Below are 22,961 nucleotides of genomic sequence, written 5' to 3'. Positions count from 1 at the left end.
TTGAGAGTTTCGTAAGGACAGAGGAAGAAAATTGGTTCAAGTGCGTTTAAGAAATAAGTTAAGATTGAAAGGAGGAGCATCTTTGACCGTCAGTTATCGATATCTTTAATGATCAAGTATGAAGTTATTTTCGAAATAAAATAATTTAACTTTGGCTTTGCATTGTGGTACTGTTGTCAAGCAACTGAACGGCCCTCTCATCTGCCAGAGTGGTTCTGAACTCCCATCCGCCTCATTACAGACCTTTAGACTATATTGAATTGGACTTTATAGGACTTCAATGCTATGTTTAGTTTAGATATAAACTAATCTATTCTATCTGTAGTTTCGAGGTACAGTGCAGAAACAGCTCTTTGGCCCACCGGGTCCGCACCGACCGGTGATCCCCGTACACTCGCACTACCCTACACTAGGGACAACTTCGATCTTTGGAGTGTGGGAGGAAAGAGGAGTACCCAAGCAGTCACAGGGAGAGCGTACAAACTCCGTACAGACAGCACCTATAGTCAGGATCGAACCCGGGTCTCCGGCGCTGTAAGGCAGCAACTGCAAGGCTGTGGCACCATGCCGCCTCGTGCCTTTGTACTAAATGTTTTACCCTTTATTCTTCATCTGTGCACTGTGGGCGGCTTGACTGTATTCAGGTGTGGTCTTTTCTCTGACTGGATAGCACGCAAAAAAAACAATTTTCTCTGTACCTCGGCACACGTAACAATAACAAACTAACGTAAACCAAAGTATTGTTATTGAAAACAGGAAAAAATACCAAATAAGTTAATTAAATCTAGACCATTTGTGTAAAGTTGAAATTTATTTAAAGATGTCAATATTCCAACAGTTCACTGGTAAATATTGAAATTCAGATTTCATATCATATCATATCATATCATATCATATCATATATATACAGCCGGAAACAGGCCTTTTCGGCCCTCCAAGTCCGTGCCGCCCAGTGATCCCCGTACATTAACACTATCCTACACCCACTAGGGACAATTTTTACATTTACCCAGCCAATTAACCTACATACCTGTACGTCTTTGGAGTGTGGGAGGAAACCGAAGATCTCGGAGAAAACCCACGCAGGTCACGGGGAGAACGTACAAACTCCTTACAGACGGCGCCCGTAGTCAGGATCGAACCTGAGTCTCCGGCGCTGCATTCGCTGTAAAGCAGCAACTCTACCGCTGCGCTACCGTGCCAAATACTCTTCTGTAATTTACCGTTTAGCAGCTAATTTACATATTTCTTGGAATGTGACAGAATAAAGGGCCCAAGACCCAATTAAGAAGAGGCTTTCCGTTTTTAATAGGCTAAAAATATATTTGTTTCTTTGGTCAGCAAAAATTATAGTGAAGGTGTATAAGAAAATAACTGCAGATGCTGGTACAAATCGATTTATTCACAAAATGCTGGAGTAACTCAGCAGGTCAGGCAGCATCTCGGGAGAGAAGGAATGGGTGACGTTTCGGGTCGAGACCCTTCTTATAGTGAAGGTGTAACTAGTTAACCCTTTTTTTGAGTAGAGACACTAGGTTACAGCATAAGATAGACACAAAATGCTGGAGTAACTCAACGGGACAGGCATCGTCTCTGAGTGACGTTTCGGGTCAAGTCCCTTCTTCTGACTAGTCAGGGGAAAGGGAAACGAGCGATATACCTCTCCAGCATTTTGTGTCTATCTTCGGTTTAAACCAGCATCTGCAGCTCCATCCTAAACAGAGGTTACAACTTCACAGTTTAGTATTTGTTATTATCATCTAAGCATCTAAATGGCGACAACTCACATTTGACAACAAAATAACATTGTGAATCACCCTCAACCCATTTGTCAGTTGTAGAGCACGACCTTCAGAGTTCATGAGATTCACACAACTGTGTTATCAGGTTTGCCAGTGTACCTGGCAGATGCCAAAGGAACATGCCATAATCTAAGCAAGACCCTTACAGAGTATTGGGGAATGCAGGTGCTGGTTTACAAATAAAAGACACAAAATGCTGGAGTAACTCGGCAGGTCGGGCAGCATCTCTGGAGATGATGAATAGGTGATGTTTTTTAGGCCATGACCTTTTTTCAGTCTGAAGAAGAGTCCCGCCCCGCGATGTCACCCATGCTTGTTCACCGGAGATGCTGCCTGACCCACTGAGTTACTCCAGCATCTCGTGACCCTTGCAGAGTATTGCTATTATAGTGGATTGTGGCAATGAATGAATAGATTCTGGAATAATGGGAGCACCAACGGGAGTGTGTTTATGGATGGACAGGCAGAGGAAGAAAGGTCAGAAGTAACTGGACAGATTGGCCAAGAGCATTGCCTCCAATAGGCGAGCAGGTATTTCCTTTGTGCGGTGAGGTTGGGAGGGTGGGAGGAGGTCTGGCCTTGACAAGAAATAATCAGGCTGTGTCGAGTTATTGCAATAGGCCCGACTAGTTTGGCCACCAGTAGATTGTCCATTAAATGCTGGAAAAAACACCTGCGGAAGGAAAAGCTGAGATGGAGAACAACTGCAGATGTTGAAATCTTGAGGTAAGATACAAATACAAAGTGTTTGTCTGGATCAGGCAGGTTTTGTGCTGGGGATGGATGGGTGATATTTCAGGTCTGGTCCCAGCTTCAGAAACAGAAGCGGAGATAACGATTAGGGAAAAGACTCGCCTTCATGAAATGAAACCGTCCACATTTTGCAGAGACACCTCCTGACCTACTGAATGTTTTCAACATTTTCTGTTTTTATTTTACTTCCAGCATTTGCAATTTTTTTGTACATGTCATAATTTAAGTGCATCGAGTCTAAGCTCCTCAGCACCGTGTGACTGACTACCCACCACACAGCACAATGAAGAGGTTTGCTGAGTTCTGAAATGTCCTCACCTTGTTTGTGGAGATGAGTAATGAGTGAATTTAAGGCATGTGTTTCACAAGCCTGGGCAGCTTGCAGCCCAGTGGTATGAACATCGACTTCTCCAACTTTAGATAGTTCTTCTGTCCCTCTCTTCCCCTCCCCCTTCCCAGATCTCCCCCTATCTTCCTGTCTCCACCTATATCCTTCCTTTGTCCCGCCCCCATGACATCAGTCTGAACAAGGGTCTCGACCCGAAACGTCACCCATTCCTTCTCTCCTGAGATGCTGCCTGACCTGCTGAGTTACTCCAGTATTTTGTGAATAAATACCTTCGATTTGTACCAGCATCTACAGTTATTGTCTTATACTACACATTAGTGGGAGGTCGGCCTTACCCTTGCCAGAACAAAAAAAGAATCTCGGCCCGTCTCGCACTTGCACGCTGCTGCTTGGAGGCGATGTGTTGTCAATCTTTCAACTGGCTTTGACGTTCGGTTCAGACGGTGGAAATGATGGAGGAAATAATGACGGTTATGATGGTGAAAGCAGGATGCGATGTCCTGCTTGGTGACATGTTCTTCGATGGGAAGGGATTCCGGAGATTCAAGCGGCAGGCGTTCTGAACTTCCTTGTAGGGGATCTCCTTTACACTGGGAGGCAATTCCTTCAGTTCCTCTCTGATCTGTTTAAAATAAATCATATTGTTCAACAACGCCTGAAGGCTTTATTTTTAAACTGAGAGCCCCTGGTGCTGGATTCTCCCACAAGTCAATACACCGTCTACACATGGGAATCCTGTCAAGATTCATTCAAATTGTCTGTGTTTTTGGAATCTAGCGGGCCGACACGGTGTTGCAGCGGTAGAGTTGCTGCCTTAAGGCGACAGAGACCCGGGTTCGATCCTGACAACAGGTGCTGTCTGGACAGAGTTTGTACGTTCTCCCAGTGATCTGAGTGGGTTTTCCCCTGGGTGCTCCGATTTCCTCCCACACTCCAAAAACGTACAGGTTTGTAGGTTGATTGGCTTCGGCTAAGATTGTAAATTATCCCGAGTGCGTAGGATAGTGTTAGTGCATGGGGATCGCTGGTCAGCTGTATCTCTAAACTAAAAACTATCATAAAAACTAAAATGACTTGTGTGGGACAAGTTTTTTAAGGGGCAGTACAGTGCCACTACTCAGGAAGAGTTGCTGTCTTACAGCGCCAGAGACCAGGGTTCAATCCTGACTATGGGTGCTGTCTGTACGGAGTTTGTACTTTCTCCCCATGACCTGCGTGGGTTTTTCTCTTTGGATGCTTTGGTTTCCTCCCACACTCCAAAAACGTAAAGGTTTTGAGGTTAGTTAGCTTGGTATAATTGTAAATTGTCCCTAGTGTGTGTAGGATAGTGTTAGAGTACAGGGATCGCTGGTCGGCGCGGATTCGGTGGGCCAAAGGGCCTTTTCAGGTGTTGTATCTCTAAGCCAAACTAAACTAAACTAAACTATACTAAGATTTTGCTGGATAATACACTGCACTACATTCTACCAGATACAGACCAGCGAGTATCTCTGGAAAGAGAAACAAGACAGTCGTCTTTCCAACCTTGTTTCATAGGAAAGCTCACAAATTCCAGATATTAATCTGGTAAACTTCTAAATTGCTTCCAACACATTAACTTCCCTCCTTTATTAAAGAGGCAGAAGCAGCACAAAATACTCTACTGATGATCTTGCCAAAGCCCCATTTGCCTGATACATTACATCCGCACATTTGTATTTAATTCCACTTGCAATAAATAATAATGTTCTGCTAGTTTTCTGGTTTAGGGGTGACTATGTTAGTTCTGCATTACAGTAAGCTTCTAGTTCACTGGTGCTGTAAGGCAGGAACTCTACCACTGTGCCCTGCATGGTGTGGGGGCCAACAGTTATATAAACTGCTCTGACGTACCAATTGATGTCTAACTGGAAAATGCAAACAATAGACAATAGACAATAGGTGCAGGAGGAGGCCATTTGGCCCTTCCAGCCAGCACCACCATTCAATGTGATCATGGCTGATCATTCTCAATCAGTACCTCGTTCCTGCCTTCTCCCCATACCCCCTGACTCCGCTATCCTTAAGAGCTCTATCTAGCTCTCTCTTGAATGCATTCAGAGAACTGGCCTCCACTGCCTTCTGAGGCAGAGAATTCCACAGATTTACAACTCTCTGACTGAAAAGGTTTTTCCTCATCTCCGTTCTAAATAGCCTACCCCTTATTCTTAAACTGTGGCTCCTGGTTCTGGACTCCCCCAACATTGGGAACATGTTTGCTGCCTCTAACCTGTCCAACCCCTTAATAATCTTATACATTTCGATAAGATCCCCTCTCATCCTTCTAAATTCCAGTGTATACAAGCCTAGTCGCTCCAGTCTTTCAACATATGACAGTCCCGCCATTCCGAGAATTAACCTAGTAAACCTACGCTGCACGCCCTCAATAGCAAGAATATCCTTCCTCAAATTTGGAGATCAAAACTGCACACAGTACTCGAGGTGCGGTCTCACTAGGGCCCTGTACAACTGCAGAAGGACCTCTTTGCTCTCTTGTTTATGACAATAATTGCCAAGAAATGTGAAGGCCAAGAAATTCCAGGAAAACACTGCGAGGAAGTGCTGTTGTGAGGATTATGTAAGCTTTGCCACTGTCCAATCTAAACAATCAGCTGGATAAAAACAGAAATTACCATTTGCTTACAATGTGGGACAAATGCCAGGAAATGAAGAAAACATTACTAGCCTGTTTTAGCTTGGAAAAGATTTGAAACATTTTCTATCCATATTTAGCTCATGAATTGTGTGTGTGGGTCTGTCCCACCTCACGGATGATCCTGCAACGCACAAACTGCTCCTCCTGCACTTTTTATGCACTATTTTACTACATTGACTAACGTTTGTACATTACTCCCGACCTCAGCCCTTGTTCGTAGCTCAACTTCATGAACTACAGCAATACATCAGACCTTGTCTTGGAGTTTCCAATATCAAAAAAAGTAGAATTTTGCTAAGTTTTACGTAGTTAAGTTTGACAAGAGTAAACTCTTTACATTAAAATTGCCAGAGCTAAATTAATCAAATGTCATGTTTAAATGACAAATCTATTCTCTGTCCTAAATGTAGTGATGTTGTCTTTTAGTTTACTTTAGAGATACAGTGTGGAAACAGGCCCTTCGGCCCACCAAGACCGTGCCGACCGGCGATCACCTTGTACACTAGCACTATCCGACACACTAGGGGCTATTTACAATTTAACTGAAGCCAATTCACCTACAAACCTGCACGTCTTTGGAGTGTGGGAGGAAACCGGAGCTGCTGGTGAAAACCCACTCGGTCACAGGGAGAATACGCGAGCTGCAGTCAGGATGGAACCCGGGACTCTGGCGCTGTGAGGCAGCAACTCTACCGCTGCACCGCCGTGCCACCATGACAATTTCATGTGGTAATCTGCAGAGGTTGGGAGTGGGCCTGGCACGGCAAGGTGTAGGAAGGAACAGCAGATGCTGGTTTCAACCGAAGATATACACAAAAAGCTGGAGTAACTCAGCGGGACAGGCAGCATCTCTGGAGAGAAGGAATGGGTGACGTTTCGAGTTGGGTCGGGTCTGAGGATGTCACCCATTCCTTCTCTCCAGAGATGTTGCCTGTCCCGCTGAGTTACTCCAGCTTGTTGCATGGAAAGGTCTTTGATTTCCTTGACAGTCCATTGACTTCTCAATTCGGTGTCTGGATTTCTAGTTCACCATCAAACATGAAGTGGACAAACTAAGGGGGCGAAATCAATGGAAAACTATGTTGTAAAGCAACAGGGAAACAAGACGAGTAGAATGGGACTGGTGACATTGCTTCTCTGGGGAGGATCCAAGGAATCAAGAAAATCCTTTGATGTTTCATGCTGACGATGTTATTTTCCCATGTATGTGGCCCACCAGTTTCCTGTTGAAAGCATGAAAGCTAACCGCCTTCACCATTTCCCACAAGACTGAGTTACGCTCAAGAACCACACCACGTCCCCTTATTTTGCGATGGCTTTTATCAAAGGTTTAATTTCACTAACATCATTTGCCAGAGTGAGGCCCAGCGCAAATTGGAGGAACAGCAGCTCATATTTCGCTTGGGTAGTTTACACCCCAGCGGTATGAACATTGACTTCTCTAACTTCAGATAGTCCCTGCTTTCCCTCTCTATCCCCTCCCCATTCCATTCTCCCACCAGTCTTCCTGTCTCATACTACATCCTATCTTTGTCTCGCCCCCTCCCCTGACATCAGTCTCAGGAACGGTCTCGACCCGAAACGTCACCCATTCCTTCTCTCCAGAGATGCTGCCTGACCCGCTGAGTTACTCCAGCATTTTGTGTCTACCTTTCATTTGCTAAACATGGATCTTTAAACAACTTTAGTTTTGTGACGTGGTATCAGATGAGAAGAAAGTCGTTTTGCTCAAAACTTTTTCATGTGCCATTGACATTTGAAAAGTGAGGACATTTGTTCTCAAGCCACAGCGAGCATTTGGACAATCTTTCACTCAAGACCAGCGGAAATGTATTTTCTCCCAAGCCTGTTAGTCATGTTGTTTTTACAGCAGCATTTCATCCAGTTCAACTGCACTCAAAGTCATCAAGAACAATTATAAAATACCAGCCACGGCACAAAGTGCGGTAATAACTCAGCAGGTCAGGCAGCATCTCTGGAAAAACGTGGCAAGAACAGGAAGGCAGATTATTATCTGAATGGTGTCAAGTTAGGAAAAGGGGACTAACAACGAGATTATTGCATCGTATGGGAGGCGCATTCCCAATCTCGTTGTACCCCTGTACAATGACAATAAAGATATATTGTATTGTATTGTATTGTATCTGGGTGTCCTTGTTCATCAGTCACTGAAAGTAGGCATGCAGGTACAGCAGGCAGTGAAGAAAGCTAACGGCATGTTGGCCTTCATAACAAGAGGAGTTGAGTATAGGAGCAAAGAGGTCCTTCTGCAGTTGTACAGGGCCCTAGTGAGACCGCACCTGGAGAATTGTGTGCAGTTTTGATCTCCAAATTTGTGGAAGGACTTCTTGCCATTGAGGGCGTGCAGCGTAGGTTCACAGAATGGCGGGACTGTCATATGTTGAAAGAATGGAGCAACTGGGCTTTTATACACTGGAATTTAGAAGGATGAGAGGGGATCTTATTGAAACATATAAGATTATTAAGGGATTGGACACGTTAGAGGCAGGAAACATGTTCCCAATGTTGGGGGAGTCCAGAACCAGGGGCCACAGCTTAAGAATAAGGGGTAGGCCATTTAGAACGGAGATGAGGAAAAACTTTTTCACCCAGAGTTGCGAATCTATGGAATTCTCTGCCTCAGAAGGCAGTGGAGGCCAGTTCTCTGAATGCATTCAAGAGAGAGCTAGATAGGAAAGCGGAGTCAGGGGGTATGGGGAGAAGGCAGGAACGGGGTACTGATTGAGAATGATCAGCCATGATCACATTGAATGGCAGTGCTGGCTCGAAGGGCCGAATGGCCTACTCCTGCACCTATTGTCTATTGTCTATTGGATGGGTGACGTTCTCGGCCAAGACGCTTTTCCCACCCTGAAGAAGTGAAGTCAAGTCAAGTCAATTTTATTTGTACAGCACATTTAAAAACAACCCACGTTGACCAAAGTGCTGTACATCTGATTAGGTACTAAGGAAAAAATGAAACATACAGTAGCACACAAACATAACAGCACATACAAAACAGTTCAAGAAGGGTCTTGATCCAAAATATCATCTATCCATGTTCTCCAGAGATGCTGCCTGGCCCTTTGAGTTACTCCAGCACTTTGTGTCCTTTTGTGTATTAACCGGCATCTGCACTTTTTTGTTTCTACTCTAAAATACCAGTTAGATGCCTGCTGACTATGATATCAAAGGGCAGCAACTCCCAACCAAGCAGCAACAATGGATAGAGACTAGGTCCTAGAAAAGAGACCAACCTGACCCCACCACCCACCAACCCACCCCATGTGCCACCTGTCCAAATTCTCCCCTCCCACCAAACCTCACCCCTCCATTGTCCCCTGCCCAATACCCCAACCTCTAAACCAGGCTCACCAATTCAACACAACCCTTCTCCCAACTGACCCCCAAGCCCAAACCTCCATCCTCCCTGCCTAAGCATAACAATCACGGCACTGTCCACCTGAAACAAACCCACAATCTTGATTCCACAACACCCCCCCCCCCCCAACCTGCCCCACTCCAAACCAACCCCAACTCTCTCCGCTCAAATCCAAAACCCATCCCCTGACACCCCACTCCCTAAAGCTGACCCTAAACAAAGTGTCTCCTCACCCTTCCCACATCCAACCTCTCATATCTAAACCCCAACCCTAACGCACCCACAACCAGCCCAAATGCTCCCAAACACAAAACCTGACCTATCATTCCCCACTTCCCAAACCTAATCCTAAAAAATTGTCTCCCCGTCTTCCCGAATCCAGCCTCTCATTTTTAAACTCCAAACCTAACCGATCAAAAACAAACCCTACCTTCACCTAAAACCAAACCCTGATGTTCAGTACCCTACCTCCTCAACCCAACCTCATGATATGACAGAGGAGGAGGGTAGTGGGGAGGAGAGGAGAGGAGGGAGGAAGAGAGGAGTGGGGAGAGGAGAGGAGGAAAGAGGAGAAGAGAGGAGAGGAGAGGGGAAGAGAGGGGAGGGGAGGGGCTGCGGGAGTAGATGAGGGGAAGAGGGGTGAGGGGAGTGGATAGGAGGGGAGAGGAGAGGAGAGGAGAGGGGAGGGGAGGGGAGGGGAGGGGAGGGGAGGGGAGGGGAGGGGAGGGGAGGGGAGGGGAGGGGAGGGGAGGGGAGGGGAGGGGAGGGGAGGGGAGGGGAGGGGAGGGGAGGGGAGGGGAGGGGAGGGGAGGGGAGGGGAGGGGAGGGGAGGGGAGGGGAGGGGAGGAGAGGAGAGGAGAGGAGAGGAGAGGAGAGGAGAGGAGAGGAGAGGAGAGGAGAGGAGAGGAGAGGAGAGGAGAGGAGAGGAGAGGAGAGGAGAGGAGAGGAGAGGAGAGGAGAGGAGAGGAGAGGAGAGGAGAGGAGAGGAGAGGAGAGGAGAGGAGAGGAGAGGAGAGGAGAGGAGAGGAGAGGAGAGGAGAGGGGAGGAGAAGGATGTGACTCCAAACCTTACACCCCCTCTCCCTAATCAAAGAGTAACGGACTTACAAAGCTGATTGCTTAGCCAGTCTTCCACTCCCAATCATTCCCCTACATACACAGACCGCTGGTCCTCCTCGATCCAACCTTATCCCATCTTCATTAGAAATATATGACCCATGGGATGTGAGGGAGAGGATTGTTCACGTCTGTCCTTTAACACGGACTGCTCCAGAGAGGGGCTGCCTTATTGGCACTCCACCAGTGCCATTATTCCACAAGGAGTAAGCCCACTTTCAAAGCAAAGCCACCTTTCTTTCATAGTTTGTGTCAGAAGGAACTGCAGATGCTGGTTTAAACGGAAGATAGACACAAAATGCTGGAGTAACTCAGCGTCTCGACCCGAAATGTCACCCATTCATTCTATCCAGAGATGCTGCCTGTCCTGCTGAGTTATTCCAGCATTTTGTCTATCTGTCATAGATCATAAGTTCATAATTTCACAAATCATAGGAGCAGAAGTAGGCCATTCGGCCCATTGAGTCTACTCCACCATTCAAACATGGCTGATCTATCTTTCCCTCTCAACCCCGTTCTCCTGCCTTCTCCCCATAACCCTTGACACCAGCACTTTTCAAAATCCTGTCAATCTCCACCTTAAAAATATCCATTGATTTGGCCTCCACAGCCGTCTGTGGCAACGAATTCCACAGATTCACTGCGGCACTGTGGCGCAGCGGTAGAGTTGCTGCCTTACAGCGAATGCAGCGCCGGAGACTCAGGTTCGATCCTGACTACGGGCGCCGTCTATACGGAGTTTGTACGTTCTCCCCGTGACCTGCGTGGGTTTTCTCCGAGATCTTCGGTTTCCTCCCACACTCCAAAGACGTGTAGGTATGTAGGTTAATTGGCTGGGCAAATGTAAAAATTGTCCCTAGTGGGTGTAGGATAGTGTTAGTGTGCGGGGATCGCTGGGCGGCACGGACCCGGTGGGCCGAAGGGCCTGTTTCTGCGCTGTATCTCTAAATCTAAAATCTAAAAAATCTCTGACTAAAGCAATTCCTCCTCATCTCCTTTCGAAAGGTACGTCCTTTTATTCTGAGGCTATGGCCTCTGTTCCTAGACTCTCCTACCAGTGGAAACATCCTCTCTGCATCCACTCTACCCAGGCCATTCACTATTTGGAAAGTCGCTATGAGCCCCCCCACCCCCACTCATCTATTTCTAAACTCCAGCGAGTGTAGGCCCAGTGCTGCCAAACGTTCATGCCTCTTCCAGTTAGCCTTCTTACCTCTTCAACTCTGCGAAAGACTCGGAGAAAGTTGTTTCGCAATACGGCTTTTAATTCTTCGTCCTGCCATTTCCGCCTCAGTAATTCTGCAATTAGTGCAGGATATTTTGACACGTCTTCAAGACCCTGGGGAAAGCTGCAACCAAACGCAGTGTCAGCAAATATTTGGCAACAAAACAAAAGAATTAACTGTTCGGAGTCACGTTAAAATACAAACCCTGTGACGCCATCATAGTCCCCTCCTATTCCAATCGACTCATATCCAGCGAACTTCTTGATGTGGTCAAAATGATCTGTAACCGTAGCAGCAAGTTGTGAAATCGAACTTGATAAGAAGTCAAGTCAAGTCAACTTTATTTGTCACATACATATACAAGACGTGCTGTGAAATGAAAGTGGCCACGCCCGCGGATTGTGCTAAAACTACAAAACAAAATAGAAAAAATAAATTTAACTCAAAAAATAAATTAATACAGTAAATTAAATTAGTCCCTGGTGATATGAGAGTTAACAGTCCTGATGGCTGTGGGAAGAAACTCTGTCTCATCCTCTCTGTTTTCACAGCGTGACAGCGGAGGCGTTTGCCTGACCGTAGCAGCTGGAACAGTCCGTTGCTGGGGTGGTAGGGGTCCCCCATAAAAGTTCGGAACTCTCTAATTTCATGCTAACAACATTCAAACGTTAAGGACATAGGGCATAGGATTAAGGTGAAGATGAAAGGATTGAATAGGAATAGATCGGGTAGACGCACAGAGTCTCTTGCCCAGAGGAGGGGCATTGAGAACTAGAGGACATAGGTTTAAGGTGAGGGGCGAAAAGGTTTTATAGGAAGCAGAGGGGTAACCCTTTCACACAACGGGTGGTAGGTGTATGGAACGAGCTGCCGGAGGAAGAAGTTGAGGCAAGTACTATCGCAACGTTTAAGAAACAATTGGACAGGCACATGGATAGAGCATGTTTAGAGGGAAATGGGCCAGGTGGGACTAGTGTAGATGGGACACGTTGGTTGGTGTGGGCGAGTTGGGCTGAAGGCCTTGTTTCCACACTGTCTGACTCTATGAAACAAACTGGTGTATGAAATCAATGGGTTGAGCAGCAGCTGTGGGTGGCGGAGAGGTGGAAGAACTGTCAATGTTTCTGGTCTCAATACAAAATGTTGACCATCTCGTTGTCTCCACAGATACTGCCTGCCCCATGAGTTCCCCCAGCAGTTCCAGATGCTAGTATCTGCCGTATACTGCATCTTAAAATGTAAGGAATTTGTTCCAAAATAATTTTTACAACAAAATGAATTTTACTGAGTGTATGTACGTCAGATGTTTCATTAGCTTCTGCGATTTGCACCATGCAGAAACTGACACTGATGTTGTCAAAAGTATGTTTGCAAGCTCTTACGCCCATTCCAGAAGCTAACTGTAGTTGGTGATAGTTCAGTTAGTTTAGTTTAGTTTAGTTTAGTTTAGAGATACAACGTGGAAACAGACCCTCTCGGCTCACTGGGTCCGCGCCGCCCAGCGATCCCCGCACATTAACACTATCCTGCAACCATTTTGTTTTTACATTTACCAAGCCAATTAACCTACATACCTGCACGTCTTTGGAGTGTGGGAGGAAATCGGAGCACCCGGAGAAAACCCACGCAGGTCACGGGGAGAAAATACAAACTCCATACAGACAGCACCCGTAGTCAGGATCGAACCCGGGTCTCCGGCGCTGCATTCGCTGTAAGGCAGCAACTCTACCGCTGCGCCACCGTGCCTCATGAATCAACTAGAGAACATTCCAGACCTACTGTCTACCTCATTGGAGACCCTCGGATGAACTTTAATCGGACTTTATCTTGCACTAAACGCCATTCCCTTTATTCTATATCTGTACACTGTGGACGGATTGATTGTAATCATGTCCCGTCTTTCTGCTGGCTGGACAACACGCAACAAAACATCTTTTCACTGCACCTCAGTACAGGTGACAATGAACTAAACTAAACTGAACTAATTAATAGTTAAGCTGGGCAGCACGGTAGCGCAGTGGTAGAGTTGCTGCCTTCCAGAGCTTGCAATAGACAATAGGTGCAGGAGGAGGCCATTCGACCCTTCGAGCCAGCACCGGAGACCCGGATTCGATCCCGATTGGTGCTGTCCGCACAGAGTTTGTACGTTCTCCTCGTGACCGCGTGGGTTTTCCCCAGGTGCTCCGGTTTCCTCCCACACTCCAAAGACGTGCAGGTTTGTACGATAATTGGCTTGGTATATTTGTAAATTGTCCTTAGTGTGTGTCGGGTGGTGTGAATGTGCGGGGATGGCTGGTCAGCGCGGACTTGTTGTGCCAAAGGGCCTGTTTCCGTGCTGTATCTCTGAACTAAACTCAACTAAATTCTGAACCGTTAGTAGGTCCATAACATTTTATTAACGGGCACGTTGAAAACTACATCATCAAAAGGTACAGTAGTTAACTTGGTTGAAATTCAGGGGAACATAAAAATGTATCCCTTCAAAGGGGAATCAATTCTTCGGTGAGACACAATGAAAGGGCAGAGAAGCTGAAGAACATTAGACAATTTCCTTATCCAAAGATATCTGCGTAAATCCCCTACCTGCCACTTGGGAAATGTCTGCCTTCTCCTCGCAGGATATGAAACCGGAGTAAAAGTTTACCATCACCAGGCCTGCTTTCTCTTTCTGTAAAACAAATGTTGATCTGAACAAAATGTGTCAGGAGGAACTGCAGATGCTGGTTTACACCTGGGGAGAAGGAATGGGTCGAGACCCTTCTTTAGACTGAAAGTCAGGGGAGAGGGAGACACAGCGATAAGGAAAGAGGTGTCAAAATGAGGCATCAAAAGAGATGAGGATGAAGGAAAATGTAGAGTAGGTCATTATTAGCTCGGAGAAGGTTACAATAAAGCAAACAGAGATCAAATGTAACCAGGGGGTCAGTCAGACTGGTCGGAGAACTGGGAAGGGGGAGGGGATGGAGAGAGAGAGAGAAAGCAAGGCCTACTTGAAGTTAGAGAAGTTAATGTTCATACCGCTGGGGTGTAAGCTGCCCCAGCGAAATATGAGGTGCTGTTCCTCCAATTTGTGCTGGCAATGCAGGAGGCCCAGGACAGAAAGGTCTGTGTGGGAATGGGAGAGGAAGTTAAAGTATTTAGCAACCGGGAGATTAGGTAGGTTTAGGCGGACTGAGCAGAGGTGTTCAGCGAAAACGATCGCTGATCGGAACGACACTGTTTGCTCAGGTATAGAAATTGGATTGCACCCATTTCTGTGGCATTAAAACATGGGCGCTTTCAATATTAACAGCTCACCGCGACACCTGAACGAAAACTATAAAGCTGGAAGATTTACGAGGATGTTGCCAAGTCATGAGGGCCCGGGCTATAGGGAGAGGTTGAGCAGGCTGGGACGCTATTCCTTGCAAAAGCTGGAGGATGAGGGGGTGATCTTATAGAGGTGTAAGGCTCAGTGTTGTAAATCACATCCAGAACCATGCATCAAAATGGCAGCCGTGTTAGTCCTGACATGACCAGGAATGTGTACATACAAACACAGCTGTCAACACTTCGCAGTGCATTAGTCTCAGAAGGGTGGCAGCCTTTGTTCCAGACCTTTCACATTTCGGTCCTCCCGCATCCATCTAAAATCCAGCGAGTACATGCCCAAAGCCTTCAAATGCTCATCATATCACAATAAATACTGCTCTTTTATTGTTAAATTCAATGAATAATAGATAATAGGTGCAGGAGTAGACCATTCGGCCCTTTGAGCCAGCACCAACATTCAATGTGATCATGGCTGATCATTCCCAATCAGTACCCCGTTCCTGCCTTCTCCCCATACCCCCAGACTCCACTATCCTTAAGAGCTCTATCTAGCTCTCTCTTGAAAGACATTCTTGCTATAGAGGGAGTACAGAGAAGGTTCATCAGATTGATCCCTGGGAAGTTTTTCCTCATCTCCGTTCTAAATAGCCTACCCCTTACTCTTAAACTGTGGCCCCTGGTTCTGGACTCCCCCAACATTGGGAACATGTTTCCTGCCTCTAACGTGTCCAACCCCTTAATAATCTTATTAAAGATCTTATAATCTTATATGTTTCGTAATCTGGAATGTGGAACGACCATTAATCCTTGTAAAGATAAACTCAAGAAGTAACAAACACATCCAGTCCATTAATCTATGACAGGGGAAGAAATCTACCCCTGAGCAGCCTTACTTAAATGTGACTTTTGGCCCATTGCATATTATTGACTCTTAAATGATCTCCGAAAAGAGACCCTAGTAGGTAAGTGGGTCACCAGTATCTTCTTAAGGGGACAATTTGGGATGGGCACAAAATACAGGCTTTGCCAGCAGTCACCCAGATCCCACAAAGGTGAGGCATTTTGGAAACGTTTGCTTCAGTGGTCAAGCCATTGGGCGTGAGAGACTGGAAGTCATTTTGCAGCTTTATAAAAAATGAGTGTGGCTGCAATTGGAGCATTGTGTACAGTTTTGGTCACAGCCATTGCAGGAAAGGATGTGGTTACTTTGAGAAGATGCAGCGAGGGATAAACGAGGTAGGTGCAAATAAGTTTGGTGGGACATGAACAGGCAGAAACAATGGGTCTGCCGGGACAGTTCTTTGAGAAGGTGCAGAATAAGTTGGCCAGAGAATGCCGCGTGGATTGAAGGTATTAGCTATCATAAGGGGTTGGAAAAACTCGGAATGTTTTCTCTTGAGCGTCGAAGGTTGATTCTATCGTTATATACATTTATCATCAAACGATATAAAATTATGAGAAGCATAGATAGGGTAGACAGTCAGAACCTTTTTCCAAGGGCAGAAACGTCAAAAAGACTAGTGTATAGATTCAAGAGAGAGTTGGATAGAGCCCTTAAGGATAGTGGAGTCAGGGGGTATGGGGAGAAGGCAGGAACGGGGTACCGATTGAGAATGATCAGCCATGATCACATTGAATGGCAGTGCTGGCTCGAAGGGCCGAATGGCCTCCTCCAGCACCTATTGTCTATTTAAAGTCAGAGGGGGAAAGTTTGAGGTGATGTTTTGAATAGTTTGTTTTACACCAAGGGTGGTGGGGGCCTGGAACGTGCTGCCACGGGCCTGGAACGTGCTGCCACGGGCCTGGAACGTGCTGCCATGGGTGGTGGTAGAGGCAGATACGATGGAGGCTTTTAGATAGGCACATGGCTTTGCAAGAAATGGAGGGATATCGATCATGTGTGGGCAGACGAGATTCGTTTATCTTGGCATCACATTTAGCACAGACATTGTGGGCCGAAGGGCCTGTACTTGTCCTGCACAGTTCTTATGTCCTTGGGAAATGTGGAACGTGCAATCTAGAAAGTGCTGATGGTACACTGATGGCTGTGTGGTGGAGCAGAAGGGAATTGTCGCTGCCTGGATCATGGCCTCGTACGGCAACAGAAACAACAAGCTCATCAGGAAGGCCGGCTCCGTCCTGGGGGGGAGTGGAGTTAGACTCACATGAGGTGGTCTTGGAGGGGAGGATGCTCCGCAAACGTGGAGCATCCTGGACAATACAGCTCACCCCCTCCATGATACACTGGTCAACCTGAGGAGCACCTTCATCAACAGACTGGTCCCACCAAGACGCAGCACAGAACGAACGCCACAGGAGATCCTTCTTCCCTGCGGCTATCAAACTGTACAACTCCTCCCCCTTCTGACGTGGGCTAGACTGAGACTGACCCCCCCCCAACCCCCCCAATCTTTGCACCCCCCAATCCTGAACTTTCCACTCGTCACTTTCATTTCATGTTCCGTGTACCTTGTTGTGTTTTATAACTGTTGGCTGACCAATTTCCTTCCTGGGATAAATCAAGTTCTATCGTATTGTATCGTGCTGAGCCCTGCCCCTGATAACATCTCCATTGTAAATCTACATCACGCCACCACCCAGCTGCACTGTAGATCAGAAATCTGTAACTTTATATGCTCTGCAAGAAATTGCCAAAGAGAAGTTCTTGGTCGAATTGAGTCAAAATCACTTACAATCAAACGGAGAATGTTATCTGGAACATTCCTGGGGTGCTTGCAGATGGCGTAAGCTGAGGAATGACTGAATATAACTGGAGCCTTGGAGATGCGGAGCACAGTTTCCGCTGTGTCCGTGGCGGTGTGCGACAGATCGATGATCATTCCCAGTCGATTCATCTCCAGAACCACCTCCTGGAAATTCAAATACAAATTCCACAATGTAGTTACACATGCTCTGACTAGACCCTAGCCAGACTGCAACACATGCCAGCAGCGGAAGAAAAGGGGTCATTAGTCTTTACTTTAGTTTACCTCAGAGATACAGCGTGGAAACGGGCCCTTCGGCCCACCGTGTCCGCACCGCCCAGCGATCCCCGCACACTAACACTATCCTACACACACCAGGGACAATTGTCCATTGACGCCAAGCCAATTAATCTACAAACCTGTACGCCTTTGGAGTGTGGGAGGAAACCGGAGCACCCAGAGAAAACCCACGCAGGTCACGGGTGAGAACGTACAAACTCCGTACAGACAGCGTCCCTAGTCAGGATTGAAAGCGGGTCTCTGGCGCCGTGAGGCAGCAACTCTACCGCTGCACCACTATCTGGGTCGAGTCAGGTGTGGGAATGGAAGATGCAGAAAAACGGAACTGAAACATTTTCCCAATCAGCGATTTTGCGATTGTTATATTAATTATTTTTAAAAAGAATTTTAAGAGGAAACATGACCAGTAAGGCAGAATTATATAGGAAGGAGCTGCAGGTGTTGGTTTACACCATAGATAGACACAGATTGCTGGAGTAACTCAGTGGGGCAGGAAACATCTCTGGACAGAAGGAATGGGTGAGGTTTCGGGTGGAGACTGGATCAGGGGAGGGCGAGATACAGAGATCAGGACGTGTAAGGTGTGAAAATGAGACAAAGGGGATGAAGATCAAGGAAAATGTCAGCCATTCCTTCTATCCAGAGATACTGCCTGTCCCGCTGAGTTGAAGCAGAATTGTAGTTAGCAACAAAGCCACAGAAATTGTTCCTGAGGTGAAGGAAGCCCCACTCATGAAGCACAGAACGAGTTTCCTCGTTTCTGACATTGTTGGGTAATAGTTCAAACAGATCCCCGACGACTTACACTGCAACGTCACACAGCTGGCTGAGAACTCCAGATACCACCACCACCACACATTTCAACCAACATCCAATGTATCCGTGTGTGCTCAAGGAAAGACGCAAAACTATCATGTGTGTGCAGGAAGGAACTGCAGATGCTGGTTTACACTGAAGATAGACACAAAAAACTATAGTAACTCAGCGGGTCAGGCAGCATCTCTTGAGAGAAGGAATGGGTGACGTTTTGGGTTGAGACCCTCCTTCAGAACCTTCATGTCCATTCACGAACAAAATATCATAGCCACCGCAATGAGATTATGTTTCAATATCTTTGAGTTTGGTACATTAATGAGAATCAATTACAATCATGGAGTATAAAATCGGTTGTTTTTCAGGTCAACAGTTTGAGGTTGTGTAGGAGGAGTCGGTGGGGCTCATGAAGGGCAATAAGGTGGGGTAGTGTTCTGTGGTTCGATGGGTATGAAATTCAGATGATTTAAACGTGTCAGTCGGCAGCAGCAGCACACGAACAGAAAATGGAAACAGGTCATTTGTGTCACCCAGGGTAGAGTCAGGCCTTGGTTATTGAGAGAAACAAGAGAGGGTGCTATGGTGGTGCAGCGGTAAAGCTGCTGCCTTACAGCGCCAGAGACCCGGCTTCGATCCTGACTACGGGTGCTGTCTGTACGGAGTTTGTACGTTCTCCCTGTGACCAGCGTGGGTTTTCTCCGGGTTCTCCAGTTTCCTTCCACACTCCAAAGACCTACAGGCTTGGTGGTTCATTGGCTTGGTGTATGTGTAAAAGTTCTCTAGTGTAATATGTGCTAGTGGACAGGGATCGCTGGTCTGCCCAGTGGTTTGAAGGTAGAGTTGCCAACTTTCTTACTCCCAAATAAGGGACAAAAAGTGACGTCACCGTGACCTCATCCAGCCAGCGGTCACAAGCTCCCGCTCCAGCATTGGCGGCTGCCCGGGCCGGGAGGCGGTTGCTACGCAATCTCCGTTAGGCGAACACACTCGGCCCCGCTCCCCGAACATGCTCCGTTAGCCTACAATCTCCGGGCCTACAGTGTCCGGGCCTGCAGCGTCAGGGCCTGCAGCGTCAGGGCCTGCAGCGTCAGGGCCTACAGCGTCAGGGCCTACAGTGTCCGGGCCTGCAGCGTCAGGGCCTGCAGCGCCACCCTGGGCCTAATACGGGACAACGGCGGCCCCGTACAGGACAAACAAATTCAGCCCAATATTCGGGATGTCCCGGCTAATACGGGACAGTTGGCAACCCTAGTTGAAGGGCCTATTTCTGTGCTGTATCTCTAAACTAAAGTAAAGGAGATCACAGGGGCTTCAATGAAGATCTTTGTATCCCCTCTAGCCATGCAAGGTCCTGGAGGACTGGAGAATAGCTTATGTGTTCCTTTGTTTAAGAAGATAAAGAGAGATGACTCAGGAAATTGTAGGCCGGTGAGCCTAATGTCAGTGGCAGGGAAGCTATTGGAGAGGATTCTTCTGGATAGGATTTATTAGCATGTCTGGAAACTGACTACAACAGAAATGCCTGAAGAAGGGTCTCGACCCGAAACATCACCTGTTCCTTTTCACCAGAAATGCTGCCTGACCCACTGAGTTACTCCAGCACTTTGTGTCTATCCATGATTCTGTTGTCCATTTTGTCCATGCAGCTAAAAATAGAACTTTACACCAATGTTTCTTATAGACCACTTCAGCTTTGAATGTCAGCTTTGTGAGAAATGCATCAATTACTGCATCAACTTATTACAAACGTTCTCTCGGATCAGGGCGAGGAAGTATGGGCAATTCCGAGTTTCAAAAACAAACGAGGAACAACCAGAAAGGAATCAAAAACGAGAAATTTGAGTACCGAGCATATATTTTGTGACAGGCACTGACTTAGAATTAAAGGACGTTCTTTTAGGAAGGAGATGAGCAGAAATTTCTTTAGTCGGAGGGTGTTGAATCCAAGGAATTCTTTGCCACAGAAGGCTGTAGAGGCCGTCATTGGATATTTTTAAAGCAGAGATAGATACAGGCATCAGAGGTTACGGGGAGAAGGCAGGAGAATGGGGTTAGGAGAGAGAGGTAGATCTGCCATGATAGTATGGCGGAGTAGACTTGATGGGCCGAATAGCCCGTTTCTAGTGGCCGGGACTCTAGCGTTGTGCTGCGGCAGCTCTACCAGTTGTTCCACTGTGCTGCTATTATTTGCTTTCCCCTGCCATTTGATTATAGAATGCTGTGGACATTGTGGCTCAAGTATAAAATAAATGCATTGGAATTAGTGTGGACTGTTCCTATAATAGTGTGGCACGGTGGCGCAGCGGTAGAGTTGCTGCCTTACAGCACCAGAGACCCGGGTTCGATCCCGTACAACGTTTGTACGTTCTCGGAGATCTCCAGTTTCCTCCCACACTCCAAAGTTTGTAGGTTTCATTGGCTTGGTATATTAAATATATATAAATTGTCCCTGGTGTGTGTAGGATGGTGTCAATGTGCAGGGATCACTGGTTGATGGGGACTCGGTGGGCTGAGGGGCCTGTTTACATGCTGTATCTCTAACCTAAAAACTAAAACGAAATGGTAGGATCATCAGTACCCAAGAATGCTGAAACACACAAATCTCTTGAAAACATAAAATCTTACCTGACCAAACTGCGTTAAGTTTGTACTTATGTCATATATGCTACTACGACCAATTACTGCACTTTTTGCCCTGAAAAAGTAAATATTGTTGTGCTTTAAAATCAGACCATGAGATAACATCTAAAAGATAGCCAACATATTGAAAGAAATCCATACATCTCTGAAATCATTTCATCTAATAACGGTGATCTGTTGATCCAGTATTGAACTCATGAAGCCTCTAGTTTTAAACAACGCCTAAAAAAAAAAAATTGTTTAGTTTAGTTTTGTTGATTGTCACGTGTGCTGAGGTACAGTGAACAGCTTTTGTTACGTGCTTATCCAGCCACCCCATTACTCCCCATCCTCATGCTCTCCAAGGAATAGAGTTCCAGCCTGCTCAACCTCTCCCTGTGGCCCAAGCCCTCGAGTCCTGGCAACATCCTCGTAAATCTTCTTTGCGCCCTTTCCAGCTTGACGACATCTTTCCTGTAACATGGTGTCCAGAACTGAACACAATACTCGAAATGTGGCCTCACCAACTGCAACATGTCCTCCCATCTTCTATACTCAACATGTTCCTGATGGCGTGAGACTTCAGGCTTCTATGCCTCCAGCCCGAAATTCGCTCAAAAATATGGCGGACCATTTCACAACAATCAGTTCCATGTTAGTTATGTTCTGTGCTTTCGTTCTGGGTACATCAAGAAATATCTATATTTCCAGGAGAAAACCATCTGCTATTTTTATCTAAAATTCTCTGTGTTTACCATCCAACAACTTTGACAAGAAGCTGAAGTTCAATAGGTTGTGGAGAAGGTCCATACTTATATGTTTCACATCCATCAATGTTTTCCATCCTTCCTCTTCCTTCATGGGCCCAAGAACAGATTGGACTGTAACTTGTATATCCTCTTTATAAACCACAAGAACACATGAGTTAGTGCTAATAAATTGTTGGAGTTTGCTAAGGGGAACCAGTCCTCCAGTAAACATACAGCTCACCCCCTCCGTGACAAACAGGCCAACCTGAGGAGCACCTTCAGCAACAGACTGGTCCCACCAAGATGCAGCACAGAACGCCACAGGAGATCCTTCTTCCCTGTACAATTCCTCCCCCTTCTGCTGTGAGGTAGACTGACTCCCCTAGCCCCCCCACCTCCCCTCCCCCACCCCCCACCTCCCCTCCCCCACCCCCCACCACCTTTGCACATCCCCAATCCTTTCCACTTGTCACTTTAATTTCATGTATCTTGTATTTTATGACTGTTGTTAGAACAAGTTCCCTCCTGTGATGAATAAAGTTCTATCATATCGTATCATATCGTATCGTATCGTAGAAAAACAGATGCTGGAAATCTGCAATAATAACAGGAAATGCTGGGAACACACTGCAGGTCAGGCAGCATCTCTGGAAACAGAAGTAGAGTTAATGTTTCAGGTCTGAGACAAATCTCTGAAGGAATGCCTTGGACCCAAAATGTTAACTCTGATTCTCGTCTACAATTGTTACCGAGCCTGCTAAGCGTTTGTCTGTTTTTGAAGTTGGGCCACTGAACCATCCTATCACCGACTTCAGAGCAGTCCTGACCTAACATCTACCTCATTGGAGACCCTCAGACTACCTTCAATCCCACTTTAATGGACTTTATCTTGCACTAAACATTATTCCCTTTATCCTGTAAGTGTACACTGTGGATGGCCGGATTGTAAGGGATATGGGGAGAAGCCAGGAACGGGGTTGTGGATTGTGGATGATCAGCCATGATCACAGTGAATGGCGGTGCTGGCTCGAAGGGCCGAATGGCCTACTCCTGCACCTATTGTCTATTGTCTATTGTAATGTCATTCCGCTGGCTGGACAGCACACAACATAAAAACCCTTTTCACTGTACCTCGGTGCATGTGACAATAAACTAAACTAA

General features: G+C 46.5%; 1 protein-coding gene across 2 annotated transcripts in view; it reads right to left on the bottom strand.

Moving 5' to 3' along the window:
• Nucleotides 1-3,191: 3,191 nt before the first annotated feature.
• Nucleotides 3,192-22,961, bottom strand: part of dpep2 (dipeptidase 2) — a 35,878-nt gene continuing 16,108 nt past the window's right edge. For both annotated transcript variants that reach the window (XM_078401629.1, XM_078401627.1), the window contains exons 6-11: nt 21,058-21,127; nt 17,308-17,484; nt 13,886-13,970; nt 11,507-11,582; nt 11,290-11,425; nt 3,192-3,526 (exon numbers count right to left, since the gene is read on the bottom strand). In XM_078401629.1, the coding sequence (XP_078257755.1) occupies nt 3,341-3,526; nt 11,290-11,425; nt 11,507-11,582; nt 13,886-13,970; nt 17,308-17,484; nt 21,058-21,127 (730 nt within the window). In that variant the 3' untranslated portion in view covers nt 3,192-3,340. The remainder of the gene's footprint in view (nt 3,527-11,289; nt 11,426-11,506; nt 11,583-13,885; nt 13,971-17,307; nt 17,485-21,057; nt 21,128-22,961) is intronic.

Source organism: Rhinoraja longicauda, chromosome 6, assembly GCF_053455715.1.
Source record: "Rhinoraja longicauda isolate Sanriku21f chromosome 6, sRhiLon1.1, whole genome shotgun sequence".
Lineage (NCBI taxonomy): Eukaryota > Metazoa > Chordata > Chondrichthyes > Rajiformes > Arhynchobatidae > Rhinoraja > Rhinoraja longicauda.
Note: the sequence above shows the minus strand (reverse complement) of the source record. Positions and strands in the feature narration are given on the sequence as shown.